Here is an 18655-nt window from a genome sequence, read left to right on the forward strand (position 1 = left end):
TGACACAGCAGGGCTACAGGAGCCCCTGGAGCAGGGGAGTAGGGAAACCTTGGTCCCCATGTGCCTCTCCTTCCCCTCCCTCTGCCACCACACCCACCCCAGACTTCTCGACCCATCAGGCCACCATTTCTGCTTATACCAAGCGAATCCCCTCCGCTTCTCTCCAGCTAAACCCAAAACAGAAGCTAGGGCTGATCCCAGTGGCTGCCATCAGTCAGAAACCAGCATTCAGGGTCTCGGACAGCCTGTGCCTCGGGCCCGCCATCAGTGCTGTGGCCACATGTGAAGTCTGCGTGCGCATCACTGCCCAGCCCTGACCCCGTGTGCTCCCTCTCCCTCTGCCGGCAAGTTTGCTGGCCCTGGCTCTGCCAGTCTGGAAGGAAGGCATCTCTCCTGTCCTGCGGCAGCTTACCCCCAACGCAATGTGAAGAGTAGTAGGGAACCAGAAGAACCTGCCCTCCCCTTCCAGCCCTCTCACTTACTGTGAGGCCTTGGGTAGGTCCCTCCCTACCTCTGGGCCTCTGTTTCCCCATATGGGAAAAGAGGCAGGAGCCCTGGGCCTCCCTACAGCTCCTTGAGCAACAATACTGTTAATACTCTGTGGCTCTAACCACCCTCCCCACCACACCGGTTCTTCCGAACAAAGCCCAGGTCCTGCCCATAGCTGGGCCACACCCTCCCGTGCTCCTGTGTGTTGGGGGGGCAGGGGTAGTTGCAGCGGCAAAAAGGAGGGGGGTGGCGCTGATCTCTAGCCATAGACAGCTCTCCTCAAACATCTTTAAAATGGTTTTATTTTTGTCATGCAAGACGTACATGGTCATTAAAGAGAAATTAGGACTGCAGATAAGCAGTGATGAAAATTATGCATCATTCCGCAATTCAGAAACAGCCACTATCTCAGGCCGGGTCCCCAGAAGCAAATCCTGATACAAGGATTGGTATGAAAGTGATTAATAGGAAGTGTCCCCAGGAAAGGCTGGAAAGGCCCCTGGGACCAGCAAGGAAAGGCAGCCAGCAAAGTGGCACAGAGGGAACTTAGACGCAGTCCCGCAGGGAAGTCTGGAGAGTCACCGCAGCTGCCCCAGTCGGGCCCACAAGCTGGGGAATCTCTACCGCTCGCCCATCAGTCCGTGGCTAGGGCGGCCCCTGGGGACGTAATGCCCAGGCACTTCTGGTGCCCTGGGCCTGCGGGTCCCGGCAGCCTGGGTGGATGCTGTGCTGGCAGTGACAGCGCCCAGAGGAGGTGCCTGAGAGTGGCAGGGGTCTGGGCAATGACACCCTCTGCTCCAGTCATGATCAACATTTTCACGTCTGTTCTCCCAGACACATTGCGGAGTTTGAATGGGGTCACTTTGAACCTCCTCGAGCACTTTGGCAGGGCCTAGCTCATTTTGTCTTCATAACAGCCCCAGGAGCGACATGGGGTGTGAATTATTATATCGATAATTGCTGTTCCATAACTGAGAAACTCGATGGCCCACAAGACTCACTAATTAGTCACAGGTTCCCACAGGGTTAATAGCGGAGTCAAGAGCAAGATAAGTTCTGTTCCTTAACAAATGATGTTTGAGTACCTGCCACATGCCACATACTGTGCAAGGTGGGGGGACACGGTAAGCAACCAGACAGCCCAGAGGCCCTCTCCTGCCAGCTCACAGAGGGCCCAGGCCCAGGGTCCCAGCTCCGGGCTTTCCCGGCCTCCCCCAGCCTGACCTCCCCGCTCCGGGCCGCCTCCCACAGGTGATAGTGTACGTAGAGGACGTCAACGACGAGGCCCCGGTGTTCACGCAGCAGCAGTACAGCCGCCTGGCCCTCCGGGAGACTGCGGGCATCGGCACTTCCGTCATCGTCGTCAAAGCCACGGACCGAGACACTGGTGAGGCCGGCAGAGGAGTCCTGTTCCCAGAGTGACCCTCCCCAGCTAAATCCCTCCTGCTCCTGGAGGGCGGGTCATCCTCAGGTCCCCTCAGGCCCCGCCTTTCAGCTGCTCCCAGGCCAGGGAGCGGCTCCTGGGACAGTCTTGGTGGCATCTTCACCAGATGCCCAGAACTAGGAGGGCTGGAGTCAGGGGGAGTTCTCCCAGTCTCTACCTGGAGAGAGGAGAGGTCACAAGTTTGGGAAGTCCAGATTTGTCATCTCAGGACCCAGCAGCTCCCAGATGGCCTTTGACGAGAGGGTGGGCCAGGCCGGGCAGGAAGAGGTAAAGGGCATGTCAGAAAGCTGGCCGAGCTCTGCTCCTCCCGCCAGCCTCAGCCCCAGGCCTGGCACACAGGCTTTCTCGGGCACTGTGCCCCATTCTTCAGGACAGTAGTCTGCCCTGAAGGGAACCCCGGTCTTGCTGAGAGCCCCGAGCCCCAGAAGTAGCCACAGTGAGCAATGCAAAATGGAGAAGGTGGCCCGGTCACTATGGCCCTCTGCGTGAGGCCTGGCTGTCTGGGCCAGAGATACAGCCAGAGAGGAGCTCTTTCCTGGGGGTCTGCTGCCCCCGCCCCCAGCGGCTCTCTGAGCTGCTCCTACTTTCCGAGTTCCTGTGCTTCCTTATTGTCAGCTGTGCTGGTGGTTCCCAGCCCAGCCCAGCCCCTGTGAGCGTCCCCAGCCAACCCCGGGGCACAGGGTGGGGTGAAAAGAGAAATAGGTCTGAACACTCTCAGGTGGATTTCTCTCCCATTTGTACAGTCCAGGTCACAAGCCTCACTGTGGCCCAGGGGTTCATGACCTTTTCTGGGTTGGGAATTCCCTCAGGAAACAAGTAAAAGCTATGGATCCCTCCTCAGAAAAGTGTACATCAATTCAGAGTTTTGCAAAGTAATTTCAAAGAAGGCCGGGACTTCCTACGTGGTTTAATGACCATTCCCCTGGAAGCCTATGGACTCAGGCTAAGGAATTCCAGCTCTAGCTCCTGGTTGAAGGATGTATTCTAAGACCCAGCCATTTGGGATGAAGGAGCTGGGGAAATGGGAGGTGACTCTGGCACTGGAAACCTATGGCTGGAGGGACCACATGAAGACATGGTCACCTCAGAGGATGCTGCCCTGGTTAGTCAAACACTTTTTAAATCAACACCCTCACTACAAGAGATCCCTTTTTTCCCCACCCTCTCTGTCCAAATACCCAAGGGAGGTGCTTGAGCTTAAATGTTGAAGCTCCAGGAGCAAAACCGCTCTGGCCTATCTTTCATGCCCAGACCAGGCCCCCGAGGGGGTCAACAGTGCGTGCTGGGCCTTGCCATCCACAGAGACCTCGACCCTGCCCTGCCCTCTGTTGCATCCCTTAGGACAATTTAGGCTACAGATGGGGAGCAGTGCATGCTGGGTGGGCCAGCCACGGCCCCTCACCCTGTCCCTCAGGGACAGCACCAGGTGTGCCGTGGACACCTTGGGAAGCCACAGGGAAGCCCCAGCCCCACCTGGGACTGCACAACCTCTTGTGTCCTGCAGGGGACGGTGGCCTGGTCAATTACCGCATCCTGTCAGGCGCAGAGGGGAAGTTTGAGATTGACGAGAGCACGGGGCTTATCATCACTGTGGATTACCTGGACTACGAGACCAAGACGAGCTACCTGATGAATGTGTCTGCCACCGATCAGGCACCGCCCTTCAACCAGGGCTTCTGCAGCGTCTACATCACTCTGCTCAACGAGCTGGATGAGGACGTGCAGTTCTCCAATGCCTCCTATGAGGCGACCATCTTGGAGAACCTAGCGCTGGGCACTGAGATTGTGCGGGTCCAGGCCTACTCCATCGACAACATCAACCAGATCACCTATCGCTTCGACGCCCACACCAGTGCCCAGGCCAAAGCCCTCTTCAAGATAGACACCTACACGGTGAGGGAGGCTGGGGCGGGCCCAGCAGGGGCTCTCCCTCCAAGCAGGGAGCTCAACCCTTTTAAAGCTAACCAACGTTTATGAAACTTCTTCTATACACATGGCATTCTCCTCTTTGTCATAAAGTATCTTTGAGATAAACATCCCTGCAATACATCCCTTTTTTTAATATTCAGGGGTGAGATAAGTTTATACCTAGGCGACCTGATGTCCTTCTTACTAGACAATGAAAGCTATTCGAGTCATCATGTTTCCCTTTTTACCTTGGCTGTTAGGAAGCTCCAGTATAAATTTTGTGTTTCATTGCAATAGCTAGTTTTAGCAAGGTGTCTGGTACAGTTCTCTCTTATCTACTGCCTGGCTCTTACTCTTTTATCTTTGCTTTAGTGTGTTTTTTGTAAGAATCCCTTCTCTGAAAATAGGCATGGTAATAATCACTACAATGTACCAGACCTTGGGAATACAAAGGTGAACAAGATCCTTCCCAGTCCTCAGAGAGTTCCCAGGCTAGAAGGAGAAGTAGGAATAATCAAGGGTGCGAGTCAGAGCCCCACAAGGGAAGATGTGGAAAGAACTACAACAGTGGTGTAATGGAGCGTCTCTGGGGCCCAAAGAAGAGTGAGCATTCCTGGCTGGGGAAGCAGGAAGCCTCCATGGAAGAGGTGGCATCTGAGTGGGACTGAGGGAGCAGAAGGATTTCAGCCTACAGAGTTTCACGGAGAACTCACTTCAGGCAGAGGGAGGGCTGTGGAGTCAGGACAGTGGGGCAGAGTGTTCAGGGCTAGTGAAAAATCTGGTCTGGCCAGAGCATGGGACTGCTTGAGGGTGGGACAGGCTCTGCCTGGTGGGTGCGCTGTTGTCACTCGCCCATCTGGACCCCCCCCCCTGCAGGGTGTGATCACAGTCAAGGGTCTGGTGGACCGGGAGAAAAGTGACTTCTACACCCTGACAGTTGTGGCGGACGACGGTGGCCCCAAAGCAGACTCCACTGTGGTGAGTGGGTCCCTGGATGAGAGCCCCACAAGTGCTGCCCATCACCCCCAAGGCACCCGAACCCCATCCTCACCAGCCACCCAACGTGCAAGCCAGGCAGTAGGCGAGGGTTTTGGTAGCCCAGGGGTGGTGTTGCGGGCGACTATGCCACGCCTTCTGGGGCAGCCTGGCCAGGATGAGGCTTTGGGGGGTGTGTTTGGGGGGGGCAGTGCCTCCTTGACAGCCCGCTGCTGGAAATGGGAGGTGGACGAGCTGCAGACTGCTGACCACCTGCATCTTTGTCTTTTCTCTCCCTTTTCTCTCGGCTGTACCTACAGAAAGTGAGTAGCCTATGGACTGGGACTCTCCCCTAGGATGTTGGCTGTGGCCAGTGCTGGCTCAGGCCCTGCATGGTGCTGGACCCTCCCGCCTCCCCTGAAGAGTGGACACGTGCAGGGGGTCCCCATTCAGACCCTTCAGAACCGTCCCAACTCGTCCACTCCCTCACCTGAGTCCAGGCCCTTCTTGGGCACATACCCCATGTCCAGCTCTGCCCTGTCTGCCCTCCGCATCCTCCATGGGATCCTGGGGTGGAAGGTCCTCTAACAAGGAGTAAGTGGAACACACAATGAAATGAACACTGAGGCCTCACCCCAGCTCTGCCCCTTAATGGCTGTGATGCAGACAAGTTGTTCAACCTCTCTGTGCTTCCTTTCCTGGGATCTGAAATGAGGATCAGGCCAGCAGCCCCGCCTTCTTCAGAAGATGTGAGGAAGACAGTAGAGGAGATGGTGGCTAGGAAGCACTTTGTCGACTAGTTGAGGAGAGAGGTGTGGTGAGAGCGACATCTGTAAGGAGGCCCCTCCCTCTCCTGGGGGTTGGTAAAAGGGGTGTGCGCAGGGGAGCGCACAGTGCGGGGGCCTGGGGAGCACTGGGCAAGGGTGGCCGTGGTTGTTGTGTGAGTCACTGCCCTCCATGGCTGTAAGGAAAGGCAGGGGAGACCATGTGCTGGGGCACTTTGGGGAGGGTGACCCCGCAGGTCAGAGGTTCCTAGGAGAGTAGGAGGGGCAGGCAGGTGCCCTCAGGCTGGGGCTTGACATGGAGGTAGTCCCAGGGGAGGGGTTCCCTGAGGTGACACCCTACAGTGAGAATGAGAGCAGTCAGCCATCAGTGTGGCACCGGCACCAGCCAGTCCAGTCTGAGGCCAACTACAGACCACTCGAGGTGCCCAGCTCATCGCCAGCCTTGTTACAGCCACATTTTCACTCTTCACTAAATCCCTGACACATCAGCCTAACAGGATAGGAGCCAACCAAGTATCCAGGCTAAGAGCCAAATGCAGCTGCTTCGGGTCCTTCACCCTTACAGGGGCCTGGCTCCAGCAGCCCTGGTTGTGGGTTGGCCTTACCCCAAAGCCCCCTCCATCCAGGAGACCAGATGGGGGAGACATGAGGCCACAAGCAGCACTGCACCTACACAGGCCCCCTCCACCCCCCAGGGGTCCCAGAGGGCAGCCAGTGAGCAGAGCCCTCGGGTGGTCAGTGGACAGGTACCCTGTGTCCCGCAGCTCCTGGCCCTCCCAGCCGTAGGAGCTAAGACTCAGAAAGGTCGCACAGGGCCAGTTCTTCCTCGCCCTTGCCATCATGAGAAGTCCAGGGGCTGAGGACAGGTGGAGACTGAGGAGCAGATGGGATGCTCCCCCCGAGGTTTCTGCAGCCCCCTCCTGGACCAGGCCACCCGCCCACTTCCTCTGCGTGGGCTGGCATGGGCATTCCAGACACACGTTCCTGTGCAGGCCCCTGTATTTCCACAGCCACTTCACCCTCTTCCAGGCAGAACTCCCACCCTCTCCCTGGCGGCTTCTCAGAGCCTCCCAGGGCCCCTGCCCCAGACACTCCAGCCCTGTTAGCCCCAAGCTTGTTTGAGGTGCTAGGGTGGAGACAGGGCCTTTTAGTGGTGCTACCATTTCCTCTGTGGAACCGGAACCCCAAACCACAGCTTACCTACACCTGATTCTTCCCTGGACCCAGGAGCCCCCGTGGGCCCCGGGAGGGGCGGGGAGGCAGCAGGCCGGGACAGACTAGGGGCAGGGCCTCTGCTGTAAGAGTTCTTGAGTGTCATGCCCTCGAGCCTCCGCAGGTAGGGTAGGAAGATTTGGACCAGGAGGCCCTGGGTGGGGACACAGACCCATGTCTAATTCCCACAGACCTCGACGCATGCCCTTCCTCCTCATCTACTGAGAACCTCACTAACACCGTGGCCATGACAGCAGTGACCGCAGAGGGAGCACTTGTGGCGGGCCGGGCTCTGGGCTGGACTTAGGGCACGACAGGACACCAACATCCAGCACAGCCCCTGCCTTCAGAAGTGTAAGATATAGTGGGAGGAAATTACCACACCAAGAAATACTGGCCACGAGAGAGAGCCGATAACACGATGTCAAGGGAACCAAGGAGGGATTCCCTGAGGAAGTACCTCAAGCAGAGACCCCCAGAAAGTGTAGGAGTTTACACAGCCGAGAAGTAAGAGCATCTCAGGCACAGGAAACGGCCTCTGCAAAGGCCCAGTAGTGGGAGGAAGCCTGGGGAGCACAAACAAGGTCTCGGTCCAAGCCGGAGAGTTTGGGAAGCATCAGAGCACAGGGGCCTTGCTTGTCTTGCCCTGAGAACAGTGTGGTGGGCGTTATTATGCCCATGTCACAGGTGAGCACACCGGGGCCCCAGGACTTCATGGAACTCCCTGAGCAAAATTTATGATGGATGGGCAGAGTCGGGGAGCCTGAGATCATGCCTGCTTGCCAGGCAGGAAGCCGGACCGGGGCCACCCCTTAACTTTTTGCTTGCTCATGTATTCCACCCCCCACCCCCCTACCCCCCAGCATCCTGGGGCTGTAGGTGTTCTCGTTCCTATTTTCAGCTGACAAAATGGAAAATCAGAGAGGTTGAATAACTTTTTCCAAAATGACACAGCTAGTAAGCAGTGGAGTTGGTCCTGCTGCGAAGCCTGGGCTTGTTGCCTTGTGGTTTTAAAAGGTGCTTAAAGATAAAGGACAGTGACTAGGACTGAGAAGAAGAGGAAAACCCTGATTGGGAAGGAGATGAGATGAATCTCCTGGGCAGAGGGCAAAGTTCTGTAGGCTCCCTATGGGGTCCTGAGGGAGGCATGCAGGCCTGTGAGCCCCAGAGCCCCAGGTCCAAGGACGAAGATATGGTCTGGCCCAGGGAGGAGGCCTGGCCTGGGATTTCTAAAATCTGAGCCTCCTCCGGCCATACTTCATCCCTCTCATCAGGGAACCTATAAGGGGCACCTGTGGCTCAGGCCTCAGGGTCCATGGCCATTGCCATCTGTGAGCTGGAGGCTGCACCCACACCGGGGCCTTGGCTCCCACTCGCTCTCCAGCCCTGCAGGAGAAGCCTGAGCGGTAGACACTAAACAGTGTGCTTTTTGCATGCACCGTGCTTGCTCCTGCTTTTTATGTGGTGGGTAGAAATTCCTCTCTCTTCCCCAGCTGTCCCCTCCCCACAGGGACCCCCAAGCCACCTGCGGCCTCCCTCCTCCTGAGCCCTGTTTCCTTCCCTCTAATCCAGGTGTGCTAACGAGGAGGCCAGGGGGTGGTGTCTGGCCGTCAGATGTTTTGGAGCCAGCCTGCACACATTTTTTTCTTTAATTCTTATTAATTACCACCTAATTCCAATTTTAAAAAATCTGTATTTCTAGTGTGTCTTGAAAGACAGGAAGCCGTGCCAGTGCCAATCTGGCACTCCCCGGTGGGTTTGGAGCTGAGTAGCCTCCCTCCCCTTTAGGCAGGGCCTCTACCTCCCCGTTCTCCCAGGCCCCCCACCTCAGAGGCCCCGGGGCCCCTCCCCTGCTGACCCGGCCCCACATTTGAGTGTGTGCCGCCCTCCCCCACCAGGCTCCTGGAAGAAACGCGCTCTGGTCCTTCGAGTAAAGTCAGGATTCGCCCAGGCAGCTCTGAGGACTAGCTGGTGTCCCAGAACCTACTGGGAGTCGGGCCCACGGTGGGGCCCTGCTGTGTGGGGCCGGGGAGGGGAGGAGGCAACGGGTCTCAAGTAACGTGCACCTGCCAGGTCTACATCACCGTGCTGGACGAGAACGACAACAGTCCTCGGTTTGACCTCACCTCGGACTCGGCCATCAGCGTGCCTGAGGACTGCCCCGTGGGCCAGCGTGTGGCCACTGTCAAGGCCCAGGACCCTGATGCCGGCAGCAATGGGCAGGTGGGCATCGATCTGCTGCTCTCTCCGTAGGGGGTTCCCGCAGACCCTCAGTGGGAGGGGGCCGTCTGAGTCACCACCACCCCCACTCCTGCTGAGCAGGAGGCAGGGGTCATCCGGGTCCAGAGGCCCAGAGGCCCAGTCGCAGGCAGGACCACCTTCCCCTCATCCCAGTCCGTGGTCAGGGCAGGGAGGCAGAGCTGTGCAGGTGGCTGGCCCCACCTGTTGACCAGCCACGGCTCAGCCCCCCACAGCAAGATGAAAGCAGCGGGGCTTCAGCTTTCCTTCGTCACCTTTATCCACAAGCCACAGAGCATCTTGCCCCTGTGTGCCAGCCGTGGGGCCAGCCCTCCTGACTTGGCCCCAGGTCTGAGAGATGTCATGCTCCCCTCCCTCCTGCTTCCCCATCCCACAGCAGGAAGCGCTCCCCATGCTCCAGGTTTGGACACCCCAGAAGCGTGATAGAGCGTGTCCATCTTCACACTGCCTTGATCTGTCTTATGAACCAGTTGGCACCGATTTCAAACACTAACACACCTCTGCGGGACTGGGAGACACCGGTTTGCGAACAGAAGCATGCGGGTCACACCCTCGTTCTCTTGGGCACTTGCAAGCTGTGTAGCCAGTTGTCTCACATTTCCGAGCCTCCTGTCTGTGAACGGACAAGGACAGCTCCCGTGGACAGGCATGTCACACCAGGCCCGGGCCTGCTCCAGCAGGGGCTCCCACAGTGCTGGTGCTTCCCGGTCCCTGCCCTGGGCAACTTCAGGGCCATGGGACTCACAGCTGCCTCCTGGGCCCTAGGCCAGTGGGCTGACAGCCCCGCCCAGGAGTGACCCAGGCCCTGCAGCGGGCCTTCCACCCCCATAGTGAGGGATATCACTCTTCTACAAAGCACACTCTCATCTCAGACGCTGAGCAGAGGGCCCAGCTGCTCGGGGGAATGCCCTTTGACCTGACTTGGACACCTGTTCTGCCCGCTTACTATCCACTCACAATCTCTCCTCCGTCACAGGTGGTTTTCTCCCTGGCCTCGGGCAACATCGCCGGGGCCTTTGAGATTGTCACCACCAATGACTCCATTGGCGAAGTGTTTGTGGCCAGGCCCCTGGACAGAGAAGAGCTGGACCACTATATCCTCAAGGTGGGGACCGGCCCCCCGGGGTCACTGTTAACCATCCAGGAGGATGCTCGACCCATCAGTATGTCCTGGTAGTCAGCTTCCCTGCCGTCACCAAGTACCGTGGGGCAGGCAACACCTCAGCATCTCATGCTAAGAGCATGAGTGAGGCCAACCCGGGAGAGGGCGTCCTGGGAGGGGGCTCGGGAGCCAGAGCAGGAGCAGCAGAGGTGCCCGTCCCTGCCGTGAGAGCCAGGAGACAAAGCCAGGCAGGCCCTGACTCTTCCACAAACGTGGTGTGAAACTTGCACACGTTGTTTACTCTCTCTGGGCCTCAGTTTCTCCTCTTGTGCAGTGGGCAGAGAAACCCCTGCATGGCCTGCCTCTGCTGAGATGAGGGGTCATGAAGACCACCACTGTTGCCGAATGGCTGTGGCAGCCGTGTTTCCTGCGGGTCTCTGGGGACCCCAGGGCTGTGCTTCTGCAGTGCCTGAGCCCCTGGAGCCCTTCCGCTGCCCTGCAGGCCTCCAGGAAGCACCCAGGCTCCCAGGGACAGGCTCAGTCTGAGGTTAGGACTGATTAACAGCTCATCTGAGGCTCTTTCTCTGTTTGCCAGAGTTCACATCCAAGTGCATGGAACAGGGGCCTTTGAGGCTAAAAGCAGGAGCTCTGGGTCTGGTCGCAGGCCTAGGGTCATGGTCACAGGCTGGCACAGCCCAGAATACAGTCAGGTGTAGGATTAGGAGGTGAAGACTGGACACACACATGTCAGATTGCAAATGAGGGTCCCAGATCAGACAAGAACTGGTCAAGAATTGTTTACACTATAGGGCAGGAGGTAAAAACCTTAGAAAGAGCCCAGAGCTGGCAGGCCCCTGGGAGGCAGCGATGGGCCAGTGAATCTGTCTGCCCCCCCTCCAACCCTCCCCACTGAGCAGATAGTGCTTCTGAGGTCCATTTCCCTGGTCCTAACCCCTCCCTTTAGCCCTGACTCCAGTCATCCCCTCCCTCGTAGGTTGTGGCATCTGACCGTGGCACCCCTCCACGGAAGAAGGACCACATCCTGCAGGTGACCATCCTGGATGTCAATGACAACCCCCCAGTGATCGAGAGTCCCTTTGGATACAACGTCAGCGTGAACGAGGTGAGGACACCTCCACGCCTGTACCGCCAGACCTCCGGGGTAGACGGGGCATGAGTGGGCAAGCACCTGCTTAAAAGTCTGCTGGCCCACTAGTCTCTCAGAGCTCGGGGAAGGGGACAGTGGCTTATTCCTAATTCTAGTCCTAATGCCTAGGCTAGGTCCTGGAGTGCAGTATCTTTTCGTGGTAGGAGTGAGGAGGAAAGGAGAGGAAAAGAAGAAAGCGGGCTTCCACACCAGCAGGGAACTGAGGTTTACCCTGGGAGAGCTGCTTTTTAATAAACCAACTCATTGATGGTTAGGCCCTAAAATTGAGCTCCTCCAGGAGAACTTTTGCCCGGCAGTTCTAGGCATCATGCCAGGTCGGATGTCCATGAAGGCAGGATGGCAGAGGGGTCAGAGGCCAGCTCCCAGGCCAGCCTCGCGCAAGCCAGACCCTGGCTCTACCACTGACTGGCTGTGGGACTTGCACACATTTCTTACCTGCACCTCAGTTTTCTCATCTACAAGTGGGGATGACACCAGGACTTAACGTGTGGGGTTGTAGAGGGAAGTCGCTGAGTTGACACAGCCCCAGCATGCAGTGGGTGCCCACAGAAAGCTTGCCATCTTTGTCCTCCTCCTCCTCCTCCTGGCTCCAGCACAGACAGCGGGGCTTCCTGGAGGTCCAGCTGAGGCCCGCGGGCTCCCGGGAGCAGGTGCTAGACTCTGTTCCCCGTTGACTCCAGAATGACCACTCTTCTGCTCTCCTCCCAGAACGTGGGCGGGGGTACTGCTGTGGTCCAGGTGAGAGCTACCGACCGTGACATCGGGATCAACAGCATTTTGTCCTACTACATCACCGAGGGCAACGAGGACATGACGTTCCGCATGGACCGCATCAGTGGCGAGATCTCCACGCGGCCTGCCCCGCCCGACCGCGAGCGCCAGAGCTTCTACCACCTGGTGGTCACTGTGGAGGACGAGGGCACCCCCACGCTGTCCGTGAGTGATAGGGGGCGGCCTCAGGGCAGGGAGATGGGAGAGGGGCAACTGTACCCTCTGTGTGAGGGCGACAAGATGGGAGGGAATGGGACACTATGCAGTGGGAAACCCTTGACAGATCCTTCATTGTGCCTTTAATCCTTCGGCTGACGGGTATTTATAGAGAAACCTGCAAAAGCTAGGGTCTCTATTTAGTCTTCTTTGCTCACACAGCTCTGTGGGATGGCTACAGACCGAGCTTGTGCCTCGGGGCCTGGCCAGCCCTGACTCCACTTGCCAAGCTGTGTGCCCGCGGGGCCACACTAACCCATATGGAGGTGCCCTGTACCAACCAGGAAAAGGTGCCCTCTGGCCTCTTTCCCTACATCATGTCGTCATGTCGGTGTGATACATCGTTGCCACAACATGTCGGGGTTGGAAGGGGCTAATATCCGTAGTCTGGGAGGCAATGTGCAAGGTTTGCAAGGTTGGAGGAGGTGGGGGCCTGGGCGGTGGATGATGAGACAGTCTAGGGGCCCAGGGCTGGGATTGGAGCAATATGCAAATTGAGCAGAGAATTGTGAGCACTGGGAGCTGGCTGCATGATCAAGAGCAAGTCAGAACCTCTCAGAATACTGGCTTTGTCATCTGCAAAAGGGAGATGATATCTCTTTCATAGGTGGTGTTTGGGGAATTGAATTAGCTTAAGTCTATGGAAGTGCTTGGTAAACCATGAGGAGGAAGAGAATTGTATCAACTAACTATCACCACAATAATGCTGCCTTACAAACCAAACCAAACTGAGGAGCATAAAACTACCATTGATTTCACTCCAATTCTTCAGGCTCGCTTAGCTGAGCGATTCCCACACGTGTGGCGGAACAGCGAGCTGGGTGTAGCTTGGATAGTTATGCCTCTGGGGCTCAGTTGCCCATCAGTTGGGGTGACAAGGCAATTGAGCGACCTCTTTTCTTCCAGGAGGGTAGCCCCTGCCTGTTCGCATGGAGCTAGAAAGGGTCCAGGAGAGACAGCAGAACATGCAAAGGCTTCTGAGGCCCAGGCTTAGAACTGGAGCAGGGTTACTTCTGCCACATTCTGTTGGCCAAGGCAAGTAGCACAGCCAGCCCAGAACCAAGATGTGGAGAAATGGACTCCCTTTTGAAGGAACGAAATGTAAAGTCACGTTGCAAAGAGTGTGAATGTAGGGACATTCTTGAAATCTGTCCACCCTAGGGTTCCTGACTGTAAACGAGGCTTCTGTTAGATCCCTCCCCTTCAATGTCGGCACTGTGGATGGTGGGGTCACAGCAGGTCCTGGCTGGGCTCTTTATCCGAACTGTCTCTGAGCAGGATGGTGGAATTGGACCAATTCTAGGAAACCACATTCTGAGGATCCCAAGAACTGGCTCTGGGTACCCAGTGGGCATCCTTAGCCCACGGCTGCCCAATGTCACCAGTAATCACTTCAGCCATTCACACCCAGTGGGCCAAAGAGAGGCACATTTACAGAACACATATAACCAACCAAGGTGGGGACAGGAAAGGGTACAATTTTGACAGAACACCTCTCTAAATGCACATTACTTCAGGGCGAATCATCTTGGTCACTCTCCAATAGCATTTAGAGAAGTGTTTGGCTGCAAGTAACAGAAACTTAACTGTGAAGTCATAACTAAATCAGAACACACGTTTCTCACATAACAGAAATTCTAGAGAAAATTACAAAGGTTGATTTTGTGCTCAGTGATGTCAGAGCTAAGGCTTCTTGGTCTTTCCCTCATGGTTGCAAGATGGCTGCTATAGCTCCAGCCATCATGTCAGCATGAAGTCAGGAAATGACAAAAAGACAAAGAGCTATGCAAGCCATTCTGTCCCTTTGTCAGGAAAGCAAAAGGTTTTCCAGAACTACTCTCTAGAGTTCTGCCTGGGTTTCATTAGCCAGAAGAGGTTCATATGGGCACTGTAGTTACAAGACAGGTTGGAAAAAATGAGAGACAGGAATATGAGAATGGGCTTATTACTTGGGGGCCAAATATATCACTGACTCAAGCAAGAGCAGAGCTCTGTCAGTGAAGAGGAGGGGGAAAATAGATTTGGGGTGGCCAACTGATAACATTTGCCATACTGCTCTTCCTCACCCCAACCTAGGCCAGTGAACACACCACACTCACCTCGACACCCCACCCTCCCCCACACCCCACAGTCCTAGAATTTTCCAGGGTGGCAGTCCGCGAGAGCCATGACATTATAAAACCCTGAGTTTTGGAGGTAACATCTGACTGTCTTTTGGTCCCTAGAAGAAATGGGCATTGGAGAACTAGGAAGTCACCTAAGCCACATGTCAGCACCCAGAATGGTGGGCCACTACCCATGAAGTCCCTGCACAACTTGGGACTGGTCCCCACAGCAAGGAAGAGTTTCCATCTTTTGACCAGGCCCTCTGCTGAGACCCAGCCCGGCCCCGGGGAGACCGGGGAGCACTGCCTTCCCACTCCCAGCCCCTGACGCTCCAGCCCTCTGTGAAGCGGGGCTCAGCCCCTGCCCGCTCCCTGGTGGAATGTGGGAAGTTGGGTGGTAAGAAATGCAGCGTCCCTTTCTCTGCCTTCTGCATCCTTGATCTCCAGCACTGGTCCCAGAAAACACCTTCAGGGTGAGCAGGACCAGGGATGGGGCTCCCTGAGGCCATCGGGGGGGATACACGGGGTCGGAGGGCAGCAGGTTTACAGTGTGAGCACGTCAGAGCCCAGACAGCATCAGGGTTGACACAGTCGTGAATAAATAATAATACCAGAATAATTCTGTGTTCCACGTACTCACCACTACTTTTGTCAAGCCCTGCATACACGGCTCCTGGGCTGGGATACCGGAACTCAGACGAGCAACGTCTGGGGAAGATTTATAGGAGAAAAACTTTTAGCCAGAATGAATCTATGCTTTCATTTCTTTCTGCTCTGTGCCTTCAGGTTGGAAAAGATCTCTATTATTTGATTTTTGTAGGGGACACCAGCGAAGAATGGTAGTGACCATCCCAGGAGCATAGTTCATTTATTTATAGATCATTCATTCACTCGCTCGTTTGCGTATCTATTCAGTCATTCAGCTGATGTTCCCTGAACGCCTACGATGTGCCAGGCACTAGAGATAAAGAAATGAAGGCAACCTGGTCCCTGCACAATGAAACGCAGCTGAGTAAGGGAGGCAATAAGGACATCCATGTGTGGTGGCCAAGGTACAGACAGGGCAGTGAGGAGCGCCGAAAGGGTTTGGGGAAGGCTTCCTGGAGGAGGTGACACCTGCGCTGTCTGGTCAGTCGGTCATAGTTAGCACAGCAAAGGGGAAAAGCATGTTCTGGCTCCAGGGGTCAGCCCAAACAAAGGCCTAAGAGTAAGTGATGGCCAGGGGTGGGTTTGGGGAGCCGCAGGCAGTTCGGGCCCATGGCAGTATTCAGAGCCGAGAGCAGGGCTCCCGCTCTACATAGCCTCCCTATGGCATTCTGCCCAGGGCATACCCCAAGGGCTGGTCCCACCAATTTCTCAAGTGCCCCCTCCACTCTGCTGGCCCCGCTAAGCCAGGGTGAGGATGGGGCAGAGCTGGCAAGCTAGGGCCCTACAGCCAGTGCCCAGTCAGGACTGGCATTTGCCTCCACGGCAAATGCTTGAAGATTTTCCTCCACTGACCAGACTCTCACCTCTGGGTAGCAAACTGCCACCCCCACCAGAGCCATGAGTGCCTGGGGCAGGGGAAGGGGCTCTTTTCTGGTATTGGGCAGATTCACTGGCTGGGTATTTGGGGCAGTAGATCGGCCCAAACCCTCCCAGACCAGCCAGAGCCCGGGCAGCATCAGACCGGCTATCCTGAGGTTCCAGGAAAGGTCTCTATGGTCTAATGGGAGTGAGAAGGGTGGATGCAACCCTGCACGTATCTGTCCAGATACACCCAGCTGACCCACACACCATCCTCCTGTTTCTACCAGCAATTATCTGCCTGGCTCAAGCCAGTGCTCATTGGCACAGGACCAACCTTCCTGTAGGACAGGGACAAGTAAGAGTGATTCATTCATTCATTTATTCATCCAATCATTCAGCACCAAATACGTGCCAGGCTGTGCTAGATGCTAAGAAGTCAGAGATGAGTTGGGCACAGTTCTACCCTCAAGGAGCCTACAGTCTAGTGGGGGATGGGCATTAACAGAGTTGACAATCTGTGATGTGACCGAGTGGTAGGAGCTCACAGGGGCCAGGAGCCAGGGGAGGTTTTCTGGACAAGGCGCCATCTGTATCACATCTTAAAGGATGGGGCTCTCTAGGAAGGGGGCCTTGGATTTGGCCACCAAAGCCTTCCCCAAGTCCAAGAGAAACCCTGTATCTGAGCCCTCACATTTTTCTTTTCTCCCTGGGCCCTCCACCCCCCAGCTTCCTGAGAGCCGGACGTTGCTGTGAACAGCCTAGGCCGTCCCCACCCAGTTCTCAGCCCTGTATCACCCAGAGCAAGGGGCACCTGGGCTAGCCCAGGCCTGTCACACAATGGCATGCCACCCGGCTGGGGAAAGTCACTGTTCAGCCTCAGTCCTTGGGCTAGCTGCAGGCCACAGGCAGGGAGGCCAGCCTTGGAGGAGAGGTCTAAGCGTCAGGGAGGCCCCTGCAAAAGGAAGGGCCGGGCCCAGGGAGGAAGGACGGAAGGCAACTGGGAGGTCACAAGCTGAGCCCCAGCCACAGAGGCACCTTGGCAGGGGGATGGGGAGAGAGAGGGCCTGGCTGAGCCTTTCTGCCTCGCAAATCGCAACCAGCCTGTTAGGCAATCCCAGCCCTGGCTTTGTACGCTGGTGGGGATCTGCAGAAGTCACCTATCCAAGCAGGACAGAAAAGCTTCCTGCTTCTGGTTCAGGAATCACCAGCAACAGCCCCGTGAGGGCTGGGGACGCTGCTCTTGGCAGCTCACCTCATATATTTAGGCTGAAGGTTCTCCTGCTTATTAAACTTGGACCCTGCTGCTGTTTGGGAGGCCTGCTTCCCCTGGCTCAAGCTCAGGAAACCCAGCCTGGGCCCTTCCCTGCGCGCACACCAAGTAGGCTAGAAGTAGGCTGGCCTTCTCTGGCCCACTATGATTGATTGATTGATTTAGATTTTGTTTATTTTTCTTTAGAGGAAGGGGAAGGGAGGGAGATAGAGGGAGAGAAACATTGATGTGTGAGAGATACATGGATCGGTTGTCTCTCACACACCCCCCAACTGGGGACCTGGCCCACAGTCCACGCATATGCCCTGGCTGGGAATTAAACCAGCGATGTTTTGGTTCGCAGGCTGGCACTCAATCCACTGAGCCACACTAGCCAGGGCCATTACGATTAATTTCAGACCCTTCCTTAGCCCCGCTCCTTGAGGGATGTTCTGCAGCCTCTCCGATGCTGTACATGCACCCGGCTCAGTTCCTCCAAGAGACACAGGGCCCTGCAGTTAGCTGGGAGTTTCTCCCTCCCCACCCCCTGCTGCAAGCAAGTGGAGTGCATGGGCCACCACACCTACCAGGAGCCCTGCAGCTTCAGGGCTGCCAGGCAGAAAGGGGAGCGGCAAGAACTAACGTGGAAGGTGTGAAGCCATGGGTATGTGGGCACAGGCCCCGCTCCCAGGGCCCTGGTATGTGCTGTAAGCAAGTCCAAGTCCTGCCCTGTAATACCATTCAGTTCAGTGAAGAGGAAGGAGCACACGCCTGGGAAGCGGAACACCCAGGCTTTAGCCCCAGTTCCTCATTCACGTGTGACGAGACACAAACCTTTTGAAACTTCAGTTTCCTGATGCATTAAATGGGGAGAGTAAAGCCTCTCAAGGATTTCTGGTAGGCAAGGGGGAAATCAAAGAAGTGATAACACATGTGAACGTGTTTTGAGAAAGCACGGAGTGTAAAACCGAAAGGCAAAGATGCGGCATGCACACTGGCGCTCCTCCATCCTGCGCCCGAAGCAGACATGGCTAACCGGGGTCAGCGCTTTCTCGTTACACTGTGTCGATACTTCAGAATCCCTCTCAACGTCTATTCGAGGATGCCATGCCAATAGATCAGACCTGCAAAACAAAGTGAGACCTCTTCCCCCTGGCCTGCATGAGCTCAGGGAATGATTGCGCTCATCATTCCCTGGGCCTGAGATTCCCCCAGGCCCAGACAAAGTGCGGAAACTACAGCTGATGGGAAGTCAGAGGTCCCTGCCAGTTGTAAGCGGTCCAGACAACAGAACTCTGACATGCTGGTTCAGCCCATCACCCAGGGGCTACGCTTCAGTTATCAGCTCTACCACCGAGTTTAGAGCGCAGGCTGTTATTGGACAGCTGCCCTCCTGGAACTCACAGCTTCACCCTAACCCTAACCCAAGGCATCCATGCAGGACGGAAAGGTGACAATGCAAA

The 18655-nt window shown here is 56.3% G+C and overlaps 2 protein-coding genes across 3 annotated transcripts in view; both read left to right on the forward strand.

Moving 5' to 3' along the window:
- LOC128779165 (cadherin-23) overlaps positions 1 to 3914 on the forward strand; it is a 327551-nt gene extending 323637 nt beyond the window's left edge. The window contains exons 30-31 of the mRNA XM_053923246.1: positions 1741 to 1876; positions 3438 to 3914. Coding sequence (XP_053779221.1) covers positions 1741 to 1876; positions 3438 to 3910 — 609 coding nt within the window. The 3' untranslated portion in view covers positions 3911 to 3914. The remainder of the gene's footprint in view (positions 1 to 1740; positions 1877 to 3437) is intronic.
- A 4978-nt stretch (positions 3915 to 8892) lies between these two features.
- The window catches only part of LOC112305473 (cadherin-23), a 73353-nt gene continuing 63590 nt past the window's right edge, over positions 8893 to 18655 (forward strand). For both annotated transcript variants that reach the window (XM_053923245.2, XM_024561196.4), the window contains exons 1-4: positions 8893 to 9036; positions 10049 to 10177; positions 11169 to 11297; positions 12051 to 12278. In XM_053923245.2, coding sequence (XP_053779220.1) covers positions 12153 to 12278 — 126 coding nt within the window. In that variant the 5' untranslated portion in view covers positions 8893 to 9036; positions 10049 to 10177; positions 11169 to 11297; positions 12051 to 12152. The remainder of the gene's footprint in view (positions 9037 to 10048; positions 10178 to 11168; positions 11298 to 12050; positions 12279 to 18655) is intronic.

Source organism: Desmodus rotundus, chromosome 4 (assembly GCF_022682495.2).
Source record: "Desmodus rotundus isolate HL8 chromosome 4, HLdesRot8A.1, whole genome shotgun sequence".
Taxonomy (NCBI): domain Eukaryota; kingdom Metazoa; phylum Chordata; class Mammalia; order Chiroptera; family Phyllostomidae; genus Desmodus; species Desmodus rotundus.